This window comes from Danio rerio, chromosome 13 (genome assembly GCF_052040795.2).
Source record: "Danio rerio strain M-AB ecotype USA chromosome 13, GRCz13ab, whole genome shotgun sequence".
NCBI lineage: Eukaryota > Metazoa > Chordata > Actinopteri > Cypriniformes > Danionidae > Danio > Danio rerio.
The window spans coordinates 39848680-39866740 of record NC_141033.1 but is presented as its reverse complement, the minus strand read 5'-3'; the positions used below and the strand labels follow the sequence as shown (position 1 = coordinate 39866740).

Here is an 18061-nt window from a genome sequence, read left to right as displayed (position 1 = left end):
ACAAAAACAGGACAGGCAGATTTTGTTTTTCGTGGATTTGTGGCTGTACATCAATACAATGACAAGGTTTGTTTGAGCTCAAGTCAACCATGGCTCATAATTATATGCATATAGTATTATAATGTAATGTCACGAATGACGTTTCTCTGTAAACCAATAGTGTTCAGCTGCGCAACTTGCTAACACTCAGTAACTCGTAACACTCAGTGGAAAAGGGCCAATAGACAGATTAGACAGACTTTACAGTATATGTGTAGTCATTCATTTCTGTTTATTTGATTATTAGTCTAGTTTTGGCCTATTCTTAGACATCTATTAGATTTTCACTGACAATCCAAACTTGCTTAAGCCACGACAACTACATTATGTTTAGGCATCTATTAGACATCTATTAGACATCTTTTAAAAACAAAAATGTTTGCTGGGACAAACAACAGTTGTTCTCAGTTGTCAAAAACAGAACAAAAAAACTGAGAAATTCTTAAATAAAAAATTAAAACATTTAAATCTTGTGCAATATCACTGACAGATAATGCACTTTTAATCAATATTTTAGAAACCACATTTGAATATCACCAGGACTGAATTCAACACATTTTGTTAAAATTCTTTGAACATGACTGTTTAAAACTGTCTAATTTTTAAAAAATGACTCTTACTTAACTTAATGTTTACTTTTATGTAAACATTAAGTTAAGTACAGAAAGGATTTTATACTCGGGTATAAAATACAAAGGTACTTGATTTAAAAATTAATGGTGCTTTAAAAAGTCCTTGAATCTTCTGTTTATGAAAGCATGGGAACCCTTTTAGTTCTATTGAGAATTCTGACATCATTTACTCATTCTCAACTTAACGTTACAAACCTGTATGAGTTTATTTCTTGCGTTCAACACAAATGATGACATTTTAAAGAATGTTGGGAAAAGTTGTAGTCATTGACTTGGATGTCAAAGGCTACTGGTTTCGGACTTTATTCAAAATATCTATTCTTTTGGATTCAACAGAAAAAGAAAAGCTTGAAGTTGAATAAATAGTGTGTATGTTTTTATTTTTGGGTGAACTATCCTTTTTATTATTTTTGTTGTTATTTCATGAACTTTTTATCTACTGTGTGTCAATTACTCAGGTTCACCAGTGTCCGTGTAACCGCTAAATATCATGGAATCAAGCTGGAGTACCGCGAGCGCAGACACACTGTGATGGACCTGCTCAATCAACTTAACGTCAAACTACGATCTTGGAAAAGAGCTTACATTTCACAGGAGGCTGTTCGTGTGCTAATGCAGGACTGGAATGTGCGTGAGAATTTTTAGTCACAAAAAGTGACCATGCTAAATCACACTTCTTAATAATTTAAAGATTTCAATAAAATTCTTTGATTACAATGTTTTTAGGAGACTGTTAACAAACAGGAACTGACATCTTTGCTGGACGGGGCTCTCCAAAGACTCAAACTAATCGCCAACAAATACACCAGCAAGGCTGCCTTGGGTAATATGCATAAATATAACAGTGGTGTAAAGGTGTATGTACGTTTTTTTTTTACTGTTTATCTGTAGAAAAACAATGCTAAATCAGTTATTCTCCATTCAAAATATGCATTCATTGTCTGAAAATTTGTCGTTATTTTGTTCCTAAAACCAGCCTACTGCCAGATCAGGGCTCGCAAAATTTCTAAATTCCTGGTAGCCCTCAGGCAGGCACTCTTTTTTTGGTAGCCCAAATATAAATTTAAGTAGCCCAAATATAAAATACATTATTTATTAAATAAAAACAAAAACATACATTTACTAAATTAAAAAAAAAATAAAAATAATATATATATATATATATATATATATATATATATATATATATATATATATATATATATATATATATATATATATATATATATATAATGGTATTTGTTATAAGCTATATAGTAATTTTAAATAACCACAATTATATAATTTAACTATTTAAAGATTATAATATATATTTTTTTAATAATTAAAAAATTACTTTAAGTGAATGTTGTTACAATAATGTATATATAATAAATAGAGTGTTCCCTTGTGGTTATTTGGATTATTTCTTTTCTAACTTAGGCTATTCCTTTATCTGAATCTTATGTTGGTGTAATCTCTCAGTGAGTAACGACTGTGTGCTTCAGTGCCACGCATTCGGTACAGAACAAGCAATGGAACTGGCAGAAACACTATGTTACGTTATTTAGGTGCTAGTTGATAGTATTGTGGCTTTTGTTCTTTATTATCAACAAGTGAATTTATTGCTGGTGTATCAGCAGCACAGAACATACATAATTATCCACTTTGTTAGATAATGTAAAAACATAAAAAAATAAATAAAAAAAACAATAGCCCTGGGATGTCGGGCTACCGGATTTTGCAAGCCCTTCAGTTTAACCTATTACATTTCAGAAATACAATCTCTGGAGAGCTTTTGCAGCTTCTGAAAAGAGATGCAGATTTCTAAAAATCCACATGAGGTGGTTTTGATTTAGCAAACAATCCAAATATTACAAATGTAAACATTAGCTAATCAGCTTATAGTGTAAGGCACGCTAGCTCCTGTTGATGTCTTCAATCTGGCAACCTGCATGTGTGTAATGTCGGAGGGTGGAGGAGAGAAAAACTGTATCAATATTTTGAATTCAGACTGCAATATCCAGTTTAACCCCAACAATCCAACCCATACTGCACCTTTAAATGGAAATCAAATAACTAGATATATGTAGAAGTGTTAAAAATGTACTTGTGAATATTAAACAGCTAATAACTAGGCTGATATCTGCCCCAGCTGGTGACTCGACTCAGGTAAATCATCAAGTGGCTGATCTAGAGGCAGACGTTACAGCTACTCTGGAAGGTGTGCGTATGGTGAGAGGAACAATGGGACGTGTGCTGGCTGCATGGGACTCTTACAGCGATATCTACACCTCACTGCGTGCATGGCTAGAGCAGGGTCCACATGGCCAGCGACATGGGCAGAGAACAGAGGTGTGCAATGATTTACTTCCTTGTTGCATTTTAAAGTGCTATCAATTCACCTGTACTACACTGTAAAAATGCTGGGTTCCACACAAATACTTCATGTTGTCCTGACACAAATTGATTAAGTTAACTTATTTGGTTTTCTAAATTTAAGTGGATTGAACATAAAACAATTAAGCTGTCCCAAAAAAACTAAGAATTGTGTTGTCAAATTTTAAATAAGTAGTTTGAACAAGCCGGAAACATCATTTTTTGGAGTGTAGCTAGGCAAAGCTTACATATTTTAATAGCTGCTTGTGTGTTCACTGGATTGTAAACCTGATGATTTTCTTAGGTGACCTCATCAGTGATGTCAGAATGGAGTTCTCGCCAAGCTCACCTGAACGATGTGGCCAGCTACCTGATAGAGGTCACAGACCCGCAGACTAGCCGCGCTATTTCTGATGAACTCTGCAGGATCAACCTCCTCTGGGCTGACTTTGCTAAAACATCTCAGTTTGTGAGTCACCTATCATGTTCAAACTTGAATATAGATGAACTCAGATGATTTAATGCATCTTGCATATTGCATTTCAGTACTTAGCTGAGGAGCCCAGTGCTGCCCCTTCCAGCCCTCAGACAGTTCAAGCCCTGATGAGAGAGGCCACTCAGTTACTGAAAGAACCTGTAGAGGTGGTTTCTGGATCACTTCGTACCTACACTAAGAGACTACAGGTACACAGTATTTGCATATACACCTAATTGCATTCATACACACATAAAAATAGACAATATATATTTCATGTCTTGATAATATGCCTATTCACCTTATTCTTTGCTGACGAGCAGGCGCAGCCATTTGAATCTTTTTGGCACAAGACTTCCGGTCTTATTCACTTCAATTCATTTTTAGAGTTTAAAAACTGCTCATTACGCTGCTTGATGTTGCAAACTGATATTTTCTTATTATATGATTCTACTTGGTCTGTATAGTAATGCAAACATTTGTTTGTAGAGCAAGTAGTTTGACCGTTTTCTACCGTTTATTATTCCTTGTCATTTCTCCCATAGATGACTAAATCAGAAGTTTTAAAACAATCACAAAAACAGGAGCACTTCCGCATTTTAGAATAAGGTCAATACAGAATGTACGGCCACAACATTTTTTTTTTTTTAATTTAATTAATTTTATTGATTAACATGCAAATGTTTAGATGTTTTATGTACAATACAGTTTGGAAAGTCAAATTTTCTGTCTTTTAGTAGATGTATTATATGAGAGACTTACTGTTGCTTTGTTTATTTAACAAGTGGTCCTAATTGTTTATTTAAACCTCAAATAAAGGTTAAGAAGTTTTTATTTTCTTTCATGTGTGAAGTTTTTAACTCCTATACTCTCAAAATCATTCTGCATCAATTCATAGATTTTTTCCCTTACAAAATTCTTCACAGAAATTTCACAGATATTCGTACTGGCACTATTTAATATTTATTACTGTAATTGTGATTTTGTTGTTTTATGTCTTGTTATAAAAATGTAAGATTGGTTTTCAACAATAATTGAGCTCAAAATTGTTTTTCTTTCAGCTTATGATGAAGAAAATAAAAGATGTGGATTTAGAGGCCATAATCCCATCGTTAGACTGCTCTCCAGAAACTTTGAGCAAACTTCAACAAGCTATTCCTGAAGTAAGGAAGTAAATTGCTTTGATGACATGCACATCTACACTAAGGCCCAATCCCAATTTTATTTTTCTACGCCTACCCTTTCCCCTTCCCTTTGACCCTTGAAACAGAGTGTGAAGCGGAAGGGCTTCAAAATTTACCTCTAAGAAATGGGACAGTGCTACAACACATGCATACGTCATCATATGTCATCGCGATCTCTTACTTCATATGAGATCGACGATCGCGACTGCTGTAGTTATTCCAGTTGTGTTATTTTTTTTGGTATTTATTTTCAGGAAATCACTGAAGGCAACAATATCATGTTATCATAATGATATAATGTGGCAATAACATCATAACTGTACTGTGCATTTAGAATTTGGCGATATTCATCATCATTCATGTAAAACACGAAAACAACATTAAAATTATAGGAGACACTGTAAAAATGTCATTCTCATCCACTTGACTTTTCTGACAGGGTATTGGAGTGTCGTCGAGTGACAGATGTAAAAGTATGTTGTGTGTTATGGAAGTATGTTACTTCCCTTTAGCCCTACGACTTCAAGCTAAAGAGAACTGGGACACCCTTGCCCCTTCACGTGAACAGTCAAAACCAGGGGAAGGGCTACGGGGTAGAATTGGGATTGGGTCTAAATCAGCCTGACTTTATGTCTTTATGTACATAATAAATGTTAAAAATGGCATAATCTATATCTTTGTTCATGTCTTTAGGTATTGCAGACACTCTGTGAGGCTGAACAGGTGTGTGATGAGCTGCGTGTGAGTGTCAGTGGGTTGGATGGGCGTCTTGCTGAACTATTACATTGGGAGATGGAAGCCAGAGAACTTTATCATCTCCTAAAGAAGGAAATACACAAGCAGAAAAGAGGACAAGTCCCACAGGCTCGGGTATGAATTTTAAAGCAACACAAAATGTTAATTTTTTTACCACCTCTCATTGAAATACCTCTGATTTGGAATTAAGGTTTCTTCTTTTTTTTCTGTAGGTGTTAATTTCAAGAGGGCTACAGTTAGAGGGTCAGGTGGTTATGGAGGAGCAGGATCTGCAAGTCATGGTCATGAGTTTTCAGAAGTCTTCACCGTTGCAGTATCTCATTGCATCCACCATGCAGGATAGGGTTCGTGCTGCTGTTGAAAAGTCACAGGTCTGTCAATTATTTATAGATGGTTGCATCAAATAAAGAAAATGTACAACGCTGAAACTACCAAAAACTAATCACTAAGTAATTAGCAATCAGGATGTATTATCTAAGCATAACTAACCTTGTTTTAGAATTGTATGCAAATGCATTATAATTTTAAAATTATGTTAAATTTTACCAGGAAGCTGTAGGGATGCTCAGCTCTTTGGGGTCTTGCAGAGACAGAAGCCCTTCCAGAGACCAGCCCCCTTCAAAGATATTTGTCCCGTATCAAGAGGCAGAGAAAGAGTCCCAAACCTCTCAATCGGGAGCCACTAGCCAACCAGAAACCCAGCCCGCAGTTAGGGCAAAAGTCCCAATATCTTCTCAGATGCCCTCAGAGGTACCTTCTGTAGTCCTCAAGACCCAGCAGTGTAGTCAGCCTGTACCTATGATTGTTGTACAAGACTATGAAGCGGAGAAAGGTAGCCCACAATCACAAATACACCCCTGTGAGCAGGAAAAAGACTGTCAGTCCATTGAGCTTAAGTCACAAAAAGTTGTCGAAGCTCAAGCAAAAAGTCACATAGTCAAAGAACATTGTGTAGAAAGTCAGACAACACAACAGCTGGCAGAAAACCAGAGACAAGTGCAAGCTCCAATACCCAGCCAACCTTCACAAAATCAACAAAAAGTAGCATCACAAGGTCATCATGAACAACAACTAACAACACAGGCACATGTGCAGATCCAACAACAAGATAAAACTCAATCTTCAAAACAGCAAATGGTTCAAGGATTAATGTCAACACAGCCACAACTTCAGGACCAATTAGAAGCACAACTACAGAAAGACATTACAGGTCAAAATCAAGCTCCAAATCAGAAGAGGAAATCTAAAAAGTCCCAGGCAAATCTGCAGAACAGGCCTTGGCTACAACAGAGGAGTCAATTGGAAAACATTACCCCCAAAACAGCTCAAGAGGTCCCACAGTCTCAACCAAAACCAGTGTACAAAGGCCAAATAAGTTCTCAAGCACCACCACAGCAAATAGTTGCTGTTAGCCCTACAGAAGCTCAGGGACCTCCTCAAAGCAGTGTGACAGCACAGCCAAAATATGTTGTTGAGAGTGATGAGAAGTGCCTGAAGCAAAAACAACTTGTTGCACAGGAGAAGGTGACACAAATACTAGCTCAAACTGAGCCAGTAGTTCCCGCACAACCAATGACACAAAAACAACCACAACAGTCAATGACTGTTACAAATCATCAAGTTCTAAGCCAACCTCAACCTGTTATATTAACTCAAGCCCAAGCAACTTTAAAAACCACACATGCTGCACCCATTCAACAACAAAAACAACCTCACATGGTGAAATCACAGCAACCTGATGTGATGATCCCAAAACAAGCACAACCTCAATTCATGACTCCCATGCAGCCACAAGTTATGCCCCAATGGCAGCCTCAACAGACCATCCTTCAGTCTCACCCTGCAGTACCACAACCACAAACATTTCCAGTGGCCCAAGCAATGCCCCAAGGTATTTCCAGACCAGTCCAGCAGTACCCAACACCTCCCATGCAACCACAAATGATTATGCCGAGGCAACAGTCACCACATGGAGCAGTGCAAACTCAGTCACAAATACTCCACAGTCCGACGGTACTTGCCCCTCAATCCAAAGGTGCATCCCCCATACAACCCAGAATCATCTCTATGCCTCAGTCTCAGATGCCTGTTCAAACTCAGACCCAACCTCAGCTGAAAGCACAGGGAAGTGCTCCACTTATGACTCAACCTGAAGGGCAACCACTGTGGTGTCCACCCAGAGATGCCACCCAAAATTACCCCAAAATTCAAGGACCAGTTTCTGCCCAAATGCAGCCTCTGGCTCATTTCCAAACTCATCCCCAACCTCAAAGCTTCCCTCCAGCCCAACCTCAGCAATGGTCACCAACAAGACCAGGCATTGTAGCCCAGACCTATCCCACTGTTCCAGGTCAGGCAGTACAACCCCAACCTCAAATATCTGTTTATCCTAAAACCCATCCACAACCACAGCCTCAGCAATGGCACTCTCCAAGACCTGAATCACCTTGGGGTCAATCACAGATAAGACCTCAAGGTCCAGTTCAGCCTTGGAGGCCAGTCAGTCCAGAGAGTGTCAGCCCAGTATACCCTAGGGCTGAAGCTCAAGGGCAAGGTCCACATCCTCAGTCCCAATATCAACCCCTACCAAGGCCACAAAGCCCTCAACGGCAGTGGGGTCCAGTCAGGACAGAACATCAGTTTCAAGTTTCTTCCCAGACTACATTACATGGAGTTCCCCATCCAATTGCTCCATGGAATCAGCCAACTGTTAAAGCTCCCATAAGACCTCAGAGTCCACAACAGCCCCAGCAAAGCCAGCAACAGTGGGGTCCATCCAGGACAGAGGCCCCATCTGAATCCCTCATCCAAAGCCAAGCTTCCCAGGGAGAATTTCAGCCCCAAGATCTGACAAAACCACAATTGCCAGTACAGGAACCACCCCAACAGCAGTCAACTCCTCGGGTCAAGCAGCCAGTGCTTGCCCAGGCCCCTCCTCAAGCCTATACTGAGGCTTATAAAAAGGCACAGGCTCTAGTTAGGGACAGATTTGAGGAAGCTAAGCATTGTCTTCAGGAGCACATTCTTGAAGCTATCAGTGTATTTAAGGATAAGCGAATGACGGATGAACAAGTGTCGGTTAAGGAGGTTTGTCTATTTTAGACATATGTTAGTTTGCCAGTTTTGACAAAAATACATTGGTGTGTCTTGTTCTTTTACGGATGAATAAAGGACATTTTTGGTGTGATTTTTTTTTTAAGGAGACTCTCCGATCTCTGGACCCTGAGCTCCTTGAAGAGTTCTTGAGGGCTGCAGAAGGCATGGAAGCTTTCTGCACCCCATCTGAACTTAGAGACATGGAGTTCTTCACTCAGTCTGTTAGAACACAGTGGAAGGTATTTGCGTAGAATTTTTAGTGCTTGTTTATTTGTATCTGCCGTGTGACTTACTGTTGTTAATCATTTCACATACTAACTGAAATGCTGTTCACCATATGCAACTCTTTGTATTTGAGTGTTTGTTTGCTTGCTGTTGTGTTTTACTTTAATAAATATTTTTAGGCTGTTCGACTGGAAATATCAGAATTTGTGAGGCAACTCAGATTTGAGTTAACCCGTCTGCATTTTAACTGTTTGGTTGAGGCATGTGAAAGACACTTTAAGAAGGAAAGACTCAGCTTTAGCCCTGAATCAATAGGAGAGGTAAAGTTACAATCACCCCAAATACAGAGCATGAAAAATCTTATGGACAGATGGGTGTGGGGATGATTTTCTCTCAACTGCATTTTAGTTCATCCTGTTGAAACATTTGTTTTTGGGGTCCATTAATCCTTAAATTTCATGGTCTCGTTTTTCCTCTTAACCACATCACTACTCACTCACTTGGCATGACAAAAAACTAAACAATTTTCATCAGTGCTTGCTTGTGCAGAGTAAAGAAATAATATTAAAGGTGCAATAGGAGATCTTGGAAAATGCTAACATTAGGCTGATGGCACTGAAAACCTACATCCTATCATGCAAATCGCATTTCAAATACATGTCTCCCAAAGGAATGAACATGCATTAGAAAACCTTACAACAATACAACACAACATTCACAACAGAGAAAACTTTATAGTACAGTTAGTATTAACAACAGCAAACCGTAATTAAAAAAGATGTTTGCATGTTTTATTTGAACCCTGTCCATGAAGGCGCTGATGATTTACTGATTTCTGCCCTAACAGGGTGCACATGCAGTAGGTATGCTATTACATAGTTTGACAGCTAGGCTGGACAGCCTATCATAATGTTTGGACAAAGTGTTGATTGGACGTACTTTTCTTCGTCTGACACCTTTCACAGAATCTTAAAAATCATATAAATACATTTAAACCACTTAATTTAATGATTGATATCAGGATATCTATTGCACCTTTAATAAACAATAAAACAAAGATGAAAATATTATTAAAAGTAACAATATGTTTTTGTCTCTTTTCCTGCAGGCTTGTTTTTCAACAGAGGGCAGTCTGGCAGAGGCAGGAAAGCAGTTAGAAGCTCTAAAAGAGCTGTGTGATACTCTGAGTCCTGAAGATGCACACAGGCTTGCACAAGCTCAGCTCAGAGAATGTGAGAGACGGCTTGCTGCCATCCAGCGTCAGTTCAGTGGAGACGCAGAGACACCTGCTCCAGACACTGGGTAACCATGAGAGCCACTCTCATATATCTCATATCTCTAATACAACCTTACTAGACTTTAGTTTACTCAAAATGGAAATTCTGTCATCGTTTAACTCACCCTTTACTTGTTTTAAAACTTTATCATTTTATTTTTTTTATTTTTTGATAAACACAACATGTACATTACATTTACACTCACCGGCCACTTTATTAGGTACACCTGTCTAACTGCTCGTTAATGCAAATTTCTAATCAACCAATCCCATGGCAGCAACAAAATGTATTTAGGCATGTAGACATTGTCAAGAAGATCTGCTGCAGTTCAAACCGAGCATCAGAATGGGGAAGAAAGGGGATTTACGTGACTTTGAACTTAAGCAGCAACAAAATGTATTTAGGCATGTAGACATTGTCAAGAAGATCTGCTGCAGTTCAAACCGAGCATCAGAATGGGGAAGAAAGGGGATTTACGTGACTTTGAACTTAAGCGGCATGGTTTTGGGTGCCAGACGGGTTGGTCTGAGTATTTCAGAAACTGCTAATCTACTAGAATTTTCAGAATTTGCCATAAACAACATGAAAGCATCGATCCATCTTACCTTGTATCAATGGTTCAGGCTGGTGATGGTGGTGTAATGGTGTGGGGGATATTTTCTTGACACACTTTGGGCCCATTAGTACCAATTGAGCATCGTGTCAATGCCACAGCCTACCTGAGTTTTGTGGCTGACCATGTCCATCCCTTTATGACCACAGTGTACCCATCTTCTGATCTCTAGCAAGATAATGCGCCATGTTATAAAACGCGAATCATCTCAGACTGGTTTCTTTAACATGACAAGGAGTTTACTATACTCAAATGGCCTCCACAGTCACCAGATCTCTATCCAATAGAGCATTTTTGGGATGTGGTGGAATGGGAGATTCGCATCATGGATGCGCAGCTGACAAATCTGCAGCAACTGCGTAATGCTACCGTGCCAGTACCTTTTTGAATCTATGCCATGAAGGATTAAGGCAGTTCTATAGCAAAAGGGGGTCGAAACCGGTACTAGTAAGGTGTACCTAATAAAGTGGCCGGAGACTGTACATTTATTCATTTAACAGACACTTTTATTGAAAGTGACTTACAAACGAGGATAAACGAAGCACTTTAATCAACAGAGAATAGCATTATATAAATGCTATGACAAGTAATTAAAATGAGGAGAAAGTGTCACTTACAGGTGGTTTGTAAACGCTTGAGAAATCCCAAATGTTTTCAAAAAGCATGGAGTGTTGATAAATAGTCTGATTTAAATGGACAGAGTGTGTCTCGCAAGTCACAAAAGAAGACAATTTAAAGAAAGCTAGAAACCTGGAACCGCTGACTTCCATGGTATTTGCTCTTCCTACTATGGACGGCAATGGTTACAGTTTTTTAGCTTTCATCAAAATATATTGTTTCAAGATCAATAGAATAAAGAAACTCATAATGGCTTTGAACCACTTAATGATGAGTTAATAGTTAGTGCATTCTCCTTTTTCGGTAAACTAACCTTTAAATGTTTCTTTTTATTAACCAATAGTTCACAAACTGAGCAAGCAAAAGAGCCACAAACTCAGAAAGCACCGACAATCCCACCACCTGTTGAGAAGCCCAAAGAGGTTAATATCCCTGAGGTAAAACTTTATGAATATTTTATATCACCTGTATATTATGTATTTTAGAACCTATTAAATTTACAAACAGAAAAGTTACCTTTTGTTATTGTATCTACTGTAGATAAGCATGCAGTGAACTGACTGTTTTACTAGGACTGAATGAAAGATGTTGAGAACTTGTGATGTTGTTTTAGGCTGTTATACCAGTTAGCCCCCAGCGACCGAGAACTGTGGAGAAGAGAGAGATAGTGAAACAAACGAGTACAGAAGAGGACAGGTATGGATTTAAAAAGAAAACAGCTTTATATGTTACTATATTCAGTACGATTTAATTTTGTGTGTGGATCTTATGGTCTACCTCTTTTTTCCTTGCACCACTCAGGTACCGTAGCTCCAGATTCGCATTACAGGGTCAGCTAAATAGAAATGAACAATGCATGCTGGGAGATCATCCCTCAGAATCAGTCACTCCTACAGACCTGCAGAAACGACTGAGAGAATTAAAGGTAATAGTTTTAAGTTAGTCATTTCAGAATAATACTTTAGAATAATGGTCCATTAGTGAATGTTAGTTACTTTATTTACTAACATTTAGTATGAACAATCTTACTAACAGTAACTAATGCATCATTAAATTCCAATGTTATGCTTGTTAACATTAATTAATGCACTCCAAGTTAACATGAACTAACGTTATTTAACTTAAATATCATGATGAATACAGATATTCAGAATAAACAGAGAATACAGATGAATAAATCCCATAATAAACAACATAGGCTAATTCTGAAAACATAGCCCTATGAACGTTCCTAGAGATCGCAAATTATGTAGCCAGAGGTACGTATGGCAGCATTTCGTCTTTAAAAGGAATGCTACAGGCGATGTGATGCTGTTCCTTTCGGGATTACTAGCTGACCGCTTACCTCCATGAGGATGGCTTTGCCGCTATTACCAGTGAATTTGTCCAGTTGTGTGCTGTGTACGTCGGAGGGTTTGAGATGCAGTGCGGTATTGACCGCAATGACAGGGTTCAAGTCTAGTGAAGAACGGTTCCAGAAAGCAGTTAAAACAAAATCAAAAGCCAAAAAAACAAAAACAACAAGTAAATGACAGATTGAGTACATGGTAAAATCTGAAAACGTGGTAAAAATCAAGCTGACGCGAAGACTTTTCTTTTTCTAGATTGCTTTTGAAAACACTGTCGGTTGGGTTTAGGGAAGTGGGGGGACGCTGATCAATCGGTGCTTTTAAAAATACTATGAGTTGGGCTTAGGGAAGGAGGAGGGTGGGGGGTTCGGTTGGTCAATCAATCAATCAATCAGTCAGTCAGTCAGTCATTCAATCAGCCAGTCAGTAGTCGATAGTGGTCGCTGGTGGATTTACGCGAGAACAGCAAGTGTGAATGGCACTCGCAAAAGAAATTTGAGACCTGAAAAAGCATACACAGCACCCTCTGGTGGATTTGCGAAAACATCAAAAAAAAAACATAGCTCCTGGGACATATTTGGCACTCTCCAGAAATGTATATAGCGGTACGTAATCAGAATGAGCCTGGGTTGATAATAAATGTATTACTAATTGTTTGTTAATTAACATTACCTAATGGACCATTTTTATAAAGTGTTACTGACATTATTATGCAATTTTAAATGACTAAAGTTGTCCCTGTTGTTTAACCATTTTCTAATGTGATCAGATATCTTGTATTTTGAGTACATTCTGCTGAATTGAATCAGATGCATGCTTGATTTCATTTTTTAAACAGCCTCTTTACCTTTCCGCTTGAACACACTTTCAACAAGCACTACTGTAACATCTTAAAGACACATGGCATTTTCTTACATTTATGCATTCAGCAAACACTGTATATTTTAGAGGGGCTCCCTTCAAGTTATACAATTTGACAACTCATGCGTTTCTTTGGGAATCAAACTCATGACCTTGGTGTTATTAGCAACAAGCTCTACTGTTTTAGCAACAGGAATTTCAGTACTGAGCATGACAGTCCTCTGCTCTTTTTTTAATCTTTGGTTTAGTCTCTGTGGGACGAGACCGAATCTCTCTGGAAAGAGTATGAAACGATGTGTATGCAGTGTGTTCAGTACAATGAGCGAGCAGTTGAGCAGGACCGCATGGAGCTCACCGTCCGGTGGAGAGAGCAGAAGTCACAGTTACAGGGCAGGTTTGTGTTTGCATCATGAAAACAACACTCATATATCAAACATCTGAAGTGGTACAGTATGTTTTTATGTGTTACTGAGCTGAAATAAGTGTATTTACTGTAGATAGAAACACATTACAGCTGCTGTTGGTCTTTCACCCAGTGCCACCCTAAGAAGCATGTGATCTGTTCAAATCAAGCAGTTCCACTGAAAATATCCTGTAGCCAGACTGCCTGTGTGTGTGTCTTGTGTTGTTTGTTAAACGTCTATGCACTCTGCCAGGGTGGATTCGCTGGGAGCAGCTCTTGAGCTCATGGACTCCATTACGCTGAAGATTTCAGAAATTTCTGAAAAACTTGACAAGTTCATCAAAGAGCCCAAAGACATCAAGGGATATACACTAGCTAATCCTGCAATTTTGAGAGATGTGAAGGTGAGAAACTATTTATAATTTTAGAAGGTTGGATAATTAAATTAGATAATTCCATAAATAAATGTTATAACTTTCATTGAGTCCTATTTAGTTAATGTTGTTTGTTTTATTAGCTATAATAATATAATCTAACATAATATTATCTAACATAACATAACAGAACAGAACATAACATAACAAAATAGTAATTATAAATACTATATAAAGAATTTTTAAAGCAGAAAGGGTTATCAGTTTCATTCATTCATTCATTTTCCTTCGGCTAAGTCCCTTTATTACTTAGAGGTCGCCACAGTGGAATGAACTGCTAACTTATCCAGCATATGTTTTACGCATCGGATAGCCTTCCAGCCGCAACCCAGTACTGGGAAACACCCACACACTCTTGCATTCACACATACACTACAACCAATTTAGTTTATTTAATTCTTTTATGCCGCATGTCTATGGACTGTGAGGGAAATTGGAGCACCTGGAGGAGACCCACTCAGAAACAGGGAGAAGATGCAAACTCCATACAGAAACATTAACTGACCCAGCCGGGGCTCGAACCAGCGACCTTCTTGCTGTGAGGCAACAGTGCTAACCACTAAGTCACCGTGTAGCCATGTTATTAATTTAACACAATAATATAATTAATTATTTAAAATGTGCAAAAATATTAGTGCACTGTGTTGGAAGTAACATTACAAGTTACGTAACTTAGGTATTTAGATTAATTTTCCAAGTAACTTGTAAAGAAACATCTAATGCACTTCATTTGGTGTTTATGTGTTCATAACTTTATTTTCTTGTTATGTTAGTTGAGTTAATGAATGAGGAGTTATGGCGCAGGTGTCAAACTCAGTTCCAAAAGGGCCGCAGCTCTGCACAGTTTAGTTCCAACCCTAATTAAACACACCTGATCAAACTAATTGAGTCCTTCAGGCTTGTTTGAAACCTTCAGGTAAGTGTGTTGGAGCAGGGTTGGAACTAAACTGTGCAGGGCTTCGCCATCCATGGAATTGAGTTTGACACCCCCCGAGTTAGGGGATGGGATTAATATTGGACAATATATTACTGTTTACCTCTCAATAGTTAACTTGTTTTGTCATATAAAAGACCAATGAAATGATTGAAAATAGAAACATCTTCCTTTTGCAATTTTAAGCAAATATCTGATTTACATTTAGTTCAATTCCAGATCATTTATTTTTTCATTTATTGACTGATGTGTTATTTACAATGTGTAAAGGTGAAACTAAAATGTGAACATGTATTTACTCATCTCACTTGCACTAAAATATATTTAATATCCTTCAGTACCCTTAAAATTGCAGTATGATAGTTGACACCCAGTGGTTGAACTAGGTATTGCATTCCTGATCAAAACAAAAGCAGGTTGCCAAATTGAAGGCCAACATGAGCGCCTAACAATCGAGCCTTATGGCTGATTTAAGTCGTTTTCTAACTAAAAGCAACGACATACAGTACGATATAAGGAATTGTTTCCATATTAAAAGGAGTTTTTGTTCTAACCAACACATGAAATTGATATAGTAGCAGCCAACGTTTGGTGTAAAAGCTTTACTTTTGAATTTTTTAGGTCTTTATATAATATAAAGTTTGTTATTTTAAACAAACAAGCCTAACCCAGATGAAAAATAACTAAAAAGTAACTGATTACTAACCCAAAAGTAACTTAAGTAATTAATTTATTGTCTACTTATATGGTTTAGTTCAGCTGACACCCTTTTATCAACATTTGTGAATCATTTCTCATCATAGATTTACAGTATATAGTTTATGACTATTTGCAGTTCATTTCAATCAGCAGTACTTTTTTGTGCAATTTCTAAGTAAAGATGATTTAATAAAATAAATAATTCAGTAATAAAAAGGTATTTTCACATCATGTTAAACTTGGCTCTCCTCCTCAATCACATATTTTTTTTATCTAAAAATATACTTTTCTCTCTCTCTCATTTGCAGGACTTAGATGAAAGTATCCAGACAGAGATGGATCGGCTGTCTCGATTTGACTCCGAGCCCAGTCACCTAGAGCTGCGGGACCGTTCTCCTCTGACCCAGGTGGTTCTGAACCACAGATCCAGCCTGGATCGTCTCAGACAACAGGTGCGCAAGAGTGACGCCGCTGCCCGTGCCCTCGACCGCTTCCTCATGTCCCTTCGCACAGTGGAGCTTGACGTCACTTCTGTGCTCAGCGCCCCAAGCAATGATTCCATGGTGCTGCAGGACAGCAGGTCCAAGCTGGCACTCATCAGAAAAGGAGTCAGCAGCCTTAAGGATAAAGCACCACAGCTGGACCAGTTATTGGGTGGAGCACAGCTGGAGGTGACCCAGGATGGGAGCCCTGTCTGCTGTCTGGACATGGTGGGTGTCCTGGTTCACAAGGTGGAAGAGGCAGATGATCGCTTAATGATTCGACAGAATGAAATCCAGAAGGAACAGCAGAATCAGGGACTTGGTCTGAGGAGGAAGACCATGCAGACAGAGCTGAGGAAGGTGCAGGGGGCGGCAGAAAAACAGGGTCTGAAGGATCCCACCATGCCAGCTGTGCAGCACAGGTATCCCTGGTTCTTTCTTACATTAATTTTATGTTGCAAAATGAATATATGTAGTTTATTTGTCGTTTTTGTGGACAAGTGGAAGTTTTGAGTCTACTTTTAACTAGGGACAAACATTTGATTCTTCTAATATTCTACTAATGACAGTTGGGTTTATATTGTTGTAAAGTTACTTATAGTTAGCAGAACGTCTAAGGAGACCATCTAAGTAAAATGTAGCCAATCCAAAAAACTGTAGAATAAAATATGTTCTTTGTGTTTCCATCTTAAAGCCACTTTCATTTACCAAAATAATGTCTTCACTTGAGCTTGATAAATGTTGATATGAAGTTATGTAATTAAATTAAATGCAATTTAGTATGTAATTCAATATGTTCAATTTACAATATCTTTTTTAATAAGATAAAGCTACCAGACATCCTGTTTTTCCTAGTCCCATTTGAGCTTTCATTTTTGACTTTTGTATCGTAATTTTTATACTTTTCTTACAATTTATTAATTTCTGAGTACTCAAAGTGGTCTTCTGTCTTGCGAAAATAGCTTAACAATGGTAATTACTGCCAATTAATTATGTTTTTTAAAAGATATCGAATAGATGTCGAAAAATACTGTAGACATTTTCACTAACACATGGCTAAATTGGGGCTGTCAGTGAAATTTTAATAGACATCTAGCAATAGTCTGAAAATAGACTAGTCATCAAATACTTAGATTAGACAGACATCAAATGTGTGTGGTCCTTCATTCCTGTTTATTCGGTGATCAGCCTATTTTGAGACTGTTGGAAGTGTAAAAGATTTTCACTAACAATTCAAATTTAGCTGTGTTTTAGTGAAGACAACAATGTTTGTATACCTTTTAGACATTATTGCTGGGTAGAAAAAGTCATGTACTTATTATGAAAACAAAATTACCATTCATATCAATCAAAGTGTACTTTGTGAGGGCCTGAACCTGCACTTTTAAAATTAAAATTAAAAATGGGATGAAATGAGCATTAAAGAGTGTGTTTTGCATTTGTGTTCAGGATACGAGCACTGTCTGATCTGGAATTGCAGCTGAACTGTCTTCGTCCTGAATACGAAAGCATAAAAGTGGCTGTGTCTGAACTGTCAGAGAACGAGAACCCTGATCCAGCAGAAGAAGAGCTGGACTTTCTTTGGGAAGAGACTGAGAGAGCTGTATCTGACAGGTCGGTACTATA

At 38.0% G+C, this 18061-nt stretch overlaps 1 protein-coding gene across 21 annotated transcripts in view; it reads left to right on the top strand.

The window, feature by feature from the left end:
- syne2b (spectrin repeat containing, nuclear envelope 2b) overlaps positions 1-18061 on the top strand; it is a 200618-nt gene that overhangs the window by 29146 nt on the left and 153411 nt on the right. For 18 of the 21 annotated variants that reach the window (XM_087279586.1, XM_087279596.1, XM_087279579.1 and 15 more), the window contains 19 exons: positions 1130-1298; positions 1398-1494; positions 2806-3005; positions 3334-3498; positions 3576-3713; positions 4566-4667; positions 5382-5558; positions 5657-5815; positions 5994-8531; positions 8645-8779; positions 8945-9085; positions 9874-10067; positions 11617-11710; positions 11887-11969; positions 12075-12198; positions 13732-13877; positions 14140-14290; positions 16262-16857; positions 17885-18049. In XM_087279586.1, coding sequence (XP_087135712.1) covers positions 1130-1298; positions 1398-1494; positions 2806-3005; positions 3334-3498; positions 3576-3713; positions 4566-4667; positions 5382-5558; positions 5657-5815; positions 5994-8531; positions 8645-8779; positions 8945-9085; positions 9874-10067; positions 11617-11710; positions 11887-11969; positions 12075-12198; positions 13732-13877; positions 14140-14290; positions 16262-16857; positions 17885-18049 — 5574 coding nt within the window. The remainder of the gene's footprint in view (positions 1-1129; positions 1299-1397; positions 1495-2805; positions 3006-3333; positions 3499-3575; positions 3714-4565; positions 4668-5381; positions 5559-5656; positions 5816-5993; positions 8532-8644; positions 8780-8944; positions 9086-9873; positions 10068-11616; positions 11711-11886; positions 11970-12074; positions 12199-13731; positions 13878-14139; positions 14291-16261; positions 16858-17884; positions 18050-18061) is intronic. The other 3 variants (XM_087279597.1, XM_087279588.1, XM_087279584.1) reach the window with 1 other exon arrangement.